Consider the following 4,524-nt stretch of genomic DNA (forward strand, 5'->3'; position numbering starts at 1 on the left):
TACACGTGTACACACACACACACACACACACATATATATATATATATATAACTCCTATTTGTATGCTTCTTCTTTTCGTCTTAGTAGCATACACTGGTTTTGAGTCAATGTGGGGGTCAGATTTTTTTATTTCCACTCTTTATCATCCCAAGATAGCTGAATTGCCACGCAGTGTATACCTGTCCAGGTTTTCTCGTACTTCGTCGGACTGAGTCTGTTTGGTACTTTCTAGGTATTTCATTTTTGTCCCCTTTGTAGAATGTCTTCGTGATTGTTAGTAAGTATGAAATGCATAGATAGAGTGAAATGCTAACCAATCTGTTTCCTAAATCTCTACTCGTGCTATATTACAGCGTTCAACCCTCATTGTTTCACGCATACAAAGCATCCTGTCACAGTAGTTGTCTCATGAAAATAGTGATTGTTATTGTATCAGCAATCTGTGCTAAATGTAGCTAAGTAAGGCGTCCCGCTTGCCTACTCTTCTAAATCCCAGGGAGTGACCGGCTAGTCGACTAAAACGCAGTACACTATACAGACGTATATGAGTTTGTATACTGCTACTTGTACGATTATTAGAACGCGCACAGTTTTAATATTATAGTTGTCTGACAACTGCATGTTATCGTCTATTCAGTGTACCGGCCTCTCTCTCTCTGTTCCGTTTAGCAGCACGACTCAAAAGACAAGCGGAAAAGCTGGATGTCCAAGTTCATGACCCCGAACACAAAGCGCAAATCCGCGGCAATGGACGAGTGGTTCACTATCGACGATACACAGCAGCGGGAGCTTGTAACAGACAGTGCAGCTCTCGCTGATAGCAGACGGAAATCAGTTGTGCCGCAGATGAACGACCGGCAGTACAATGAAGAATCGACGTTCACGTACACGGTGACGTATGTGGGCTATGGAGAGGTGTGTGCACTCTGAAGCGTGATAATATATTGATATGTAAATTGATTGTAGGTATATAGATAAGATAGAGGCATATGCATACATGTGTATATTCATGCTACTGTCAGGGTTTCGGCACATTTCACAGCAATATCGTACGACAGCAAAACAACGTCTACCGTAAAGATTATCAATAGTTTAACCATAATGTGTTATAGTACCCACTGCACTGTCGACCGATTGCAGGAGACATCGTTTGTAACCCTATAGATCGTTTCACGTTGAGATGAGGTAGGACGCACGCCTAATATTGTGGTATATTGTTCAATGGCATGCCTCTCTCGGTAGCTGTGAATGGTTTAACTGATCTTGCTCGAAGTCCTGAACCTAATCCCTCAACAAACACACCAGCATCAAACCAGAAACATTGACCAACAGAGTGTACTTTGTGTGTGGAAACCCAATCTTCATGGTCTTTGTAGCCTTAACGTCGTTGGTTACACACATCATATTACAGGTGCCAACGGACTCGAGAGATATGAATAATGCCTGCCGTAAAGCACTGAGCAGGCTTCGCAAAGAATCAGACAGCAACGACGACATTAGTAAAACAGAAGGGATTGCGGGACTATCTCCTACACAAGGTCCAACCAGAAACGGTCAAGTGACCGTGCAAGTATCTCTTAAGGGAGTGAAACTGACATATATACCTGGACCGGATTCGCCAACAGTTAGTGTCCAGTAAGTGATGGTAAAGGGTATTCGTTGGCTAATGTTAATGTAGAGTATAGTACGCAAACTCTCTCGAGATTTGCAATGTGAATACATACTTGTCGGAACACGTGGATTGCACATTGGTAAAAGTTTTAATCCTTGGCGAATAAGCAGTATAGTCTTACGTTGATATCACTTTACAACGTATACGTCGATGTGTACTATGTAAACCGTATTTAGAAAAGTTGAGCATAATCACAAGAAGTACTACTCAATCCTGTGAGATGTAGCAACACCCCATTTATACGGACAAATATACAATATACGTATACATCCACAGATACCCGCTGTGTCACGTAGCCCTATCCCTCATGGAACAGAGCAAGAAAACCGCTGAGCTCAGAATGGGGATTGTATTTTGGGATGCTCGCGTGAAACGGGAGTATGTGTTGGTTTTTAAAGGGGAGCACACAGCGGCGTTTAATGTGGCCTTACGATGGGCATTCCATCTCGCGACGACGAAATCGAAGGCACAGGCACAGGCACAGACGCAGAAGGAGACAAGTGAAAGGTAAGTGGAGAGTATGGCAGTTTGCTGAAACAGATGTTATGTTAGGTTGTCCATCCTAAACCTTAAATTACCTCGAACACTCGTTTCAAAACCCTTAACAACACCTCCAACAAGATTCAAATTTCATATCAATTATCAAAGCTTTCTCATCCTTTTCTTCTTGTTGTGTGGAAACTTGCTAACAATTTGGCATAATGAAGCAACCGAACTGGAATATTGTCATACATTTTGGTGGAAGTTTTAAAATGTTCCGCCAAATTAAATGACATTTAAACTTCAAAAACGTATTCCTAATCCGTTTATTACTTGCCTCCTACGCAGCAAATTGGACACTACCCCAGAGAATGCCACGATAGCCAGGGGTGAAGTGTAGAAGCCTGCGATATTGGGATGCGTACATGAAGTGTAGCGTTATTGTATAACAGATACCAATAAACTCAATAAGAGCTGTTGGCAGCCAGAGTGCCAGTGCTTTATCACGCTTGTATGACGCAGGTCGCAGAGTCGCAAGCCCCAACAAAGTTCAAAACTCTTTATTCCGAGATTCCCAATTTCATTTAGCGCGTGACTGTTTGTCTTGTGACTTTAACAAAAGCTATAGGTCACAGTCACATATTGTGCAGAGTTCAGACTGCAGTCGGCTCAACAGTATTCGAATTGTATTCGTATCAATGTAATAGACTAATAGTACATGTATACGTAATACTAAATATTGTTGTGTAAATATCTCAGAATATGGCGCCATTGTCCATACAATACCAGTTCCAAACTTCCAAGTTCCAGCCCGTCTCAGAGACTCACAGTCACTCAGACCTCACTCAGAGGCTTCAGAAGTTCAGACTTCAGAAGTTCGGATTCAGTCTACAACGACGAGTCCGAGGGTCAGGGAGCCGGGAGTTTGGGAGGTCACTGGTCAGAGAGGCAGTCGCAGAGGCGCAGAGCGGCAGAGCCTCAACTCTCGACGTGTTCTAGAGCACGCTTGCAACTAGTGACATATGATTGAACAAAGTTGCATATCAATACATTGTAGGCATGTTGATTGGTTTATTGAGATCCATTTTATTCAATGACAATTCAGAGCGTTCTGTTTTGATAAATAACAACACATATTTTGATTTGTTCTTTTTAGTTACAAAAAATCCCCCCCCCCAAAACCAAACCAAACAAACAATTTTGAAGGATTTTTATATATAAAAATACAATACTTTATCAGTTGTCACTTTATCAGACGACGAAGAGAGTCAATGACGACAGTTGTGAAGACTTTGTTTTGTGGCTGTGCTGAGTTGAGTGTTGAGTGCTGACAGCCTGACATTTTTTAACCCGTATTTAATATAAAACATTATTTTGTAATATAAAACAATTGCAGTTTGATATATATTTCGTTGCAATAGTGAGTATGACGTTTCTTGAAATAATGATCCTTTGTCACTTCGGAGAAGATAGAGAAAAAGTTGTGTAAATACCCAAAAAAAAAATTAGAAAGAAAAACTGTTTTTTAATAAATAAATAAAAACAAAAAAAACAAAATCTTTTATCCTAAATAAAAACGTCCGTCGTTTATTTCAATAGCTGTAGATGCTTTTTCGCTTTTCTGCAAGATCATCATTCGACGATTGGACAAATGACATCAGCATAAAACAAATACAAAAACAAACAACACAACCGGATCACGTACACATCTACACTAGTGTTTGTATAACTAACTACTCAAGCGTATATACGTACCTAACCCGTAAACATACACCATGTTCACTCCCGCAGTCCTCATCACCTTGGCAGCTGCCGTATGCGGTCTCTCCGTGAACGAGCCAGCCGCCACTCCCAAGCTGCACAAAGTCGAGCTTATCAAGAACGCACCTTCCATGCTACAATACCTCGAGAGTGGAGCGTCTAACGAGCACATGTGGATGGCACCGGAGACCAACAAATATGACCCTGATGCCCCTCACATCTATCTTAAGGACTATCTCAATGCGCAGTACTTCGGTGTGGTGTCCATTGGTACGCCTGCTCAGTCATTCAAGGTCATTTTTGACACTGGATCGTCCAATCTGTGGATTCCTTCCAAGTATGTGGTATTGGAGGTGCTGCCGAATGTGTGTGGTTTGGTCTCTCTTCATATCTTGTATTCATATTCGGGAATTTGTACCGAAATGATCTCCGATGGATAATCGTACGAGATGATAGATGTGAAGGTTTTCTCTTTTGTTAACAGTGTATTTTTTTCACTTGCATATGCTTGTCTTTTGAGATTGCTTTGTATATCTCAGCAAGGAGTAATATTGTTCACTTTTACACATGAGAAAAGGTTTATGTGCACACACACACACACACACACACAC

General features: G+C 41.3%; 2 protein-coding genes across 3 annotated transcripts in view; both read left to right on the forward strand.

The window, feature by feature from the left end:
* SARC_04099 overlaps window positions 1–2,841 on the forward strand; it is a 3,369-nt gene extending 528 nt beyond the window's left edge. Inside the window, exons 2-5 of one of the 2 annotated variants that reach the window (XM_014302094.1) lie at window positions 670–915; window positions 1,412–1,635; window positions 1,949–2,179; window positions 2,501–2,841. In XM_014302094.1, coding sequence (XP_014157569.1) covers window positions 670–915; window positions 1,412–1,635; window positions 1,949–2,179; window positions 2,501–2,552 — 753 coding nt within the window. In that variant the 3' untranslated portion in view covers window positions 2,553–2,841. The remainder of the gene's footprint in view (window positions 1–669; window positions 916–1,411; window positions 1,636–1,948; window positions 2,180–2,500) is intronic. The other variant, XM_014302093.1, reaches the window with a different exon arrangement.
* Window positions 2,842–3,858: 1,017 nt separating this feature from the next.
* SARC_04100 (hypothetical protein) overlaps window positions 3,859–4,524 on the forward strand; it is a 4,193-nt gene continuing 3,527 nt past the window's right edge. The window contains exon 1 of the mRNA XM_014302095.1: window positions 3,859–4,250. Within this exon, the coding sequence (XP_014157570.1) occupies window positions 3,928–4,250 (323 nt within the window). The 5' untranslated portion in view covers window positions 3,859–3,927. The remainder of the gene's footprint in view (window positions 4,251–4,524) is intronic.

The sequence above is a fragment of the Sphaeroforma arctica genome (genome assembly GCF_001186125.1).
Source record: "Sphaeroforma arctica JP610 unplaced genomic scaffold supercont1.221, whole genome shotgun sequence".
NCBI classification, from domain to species: domain Eukaryota; class Ichthyosporea; order Ichthyophonida; genus Sphaeroforma; species Sphaeroforma arctica.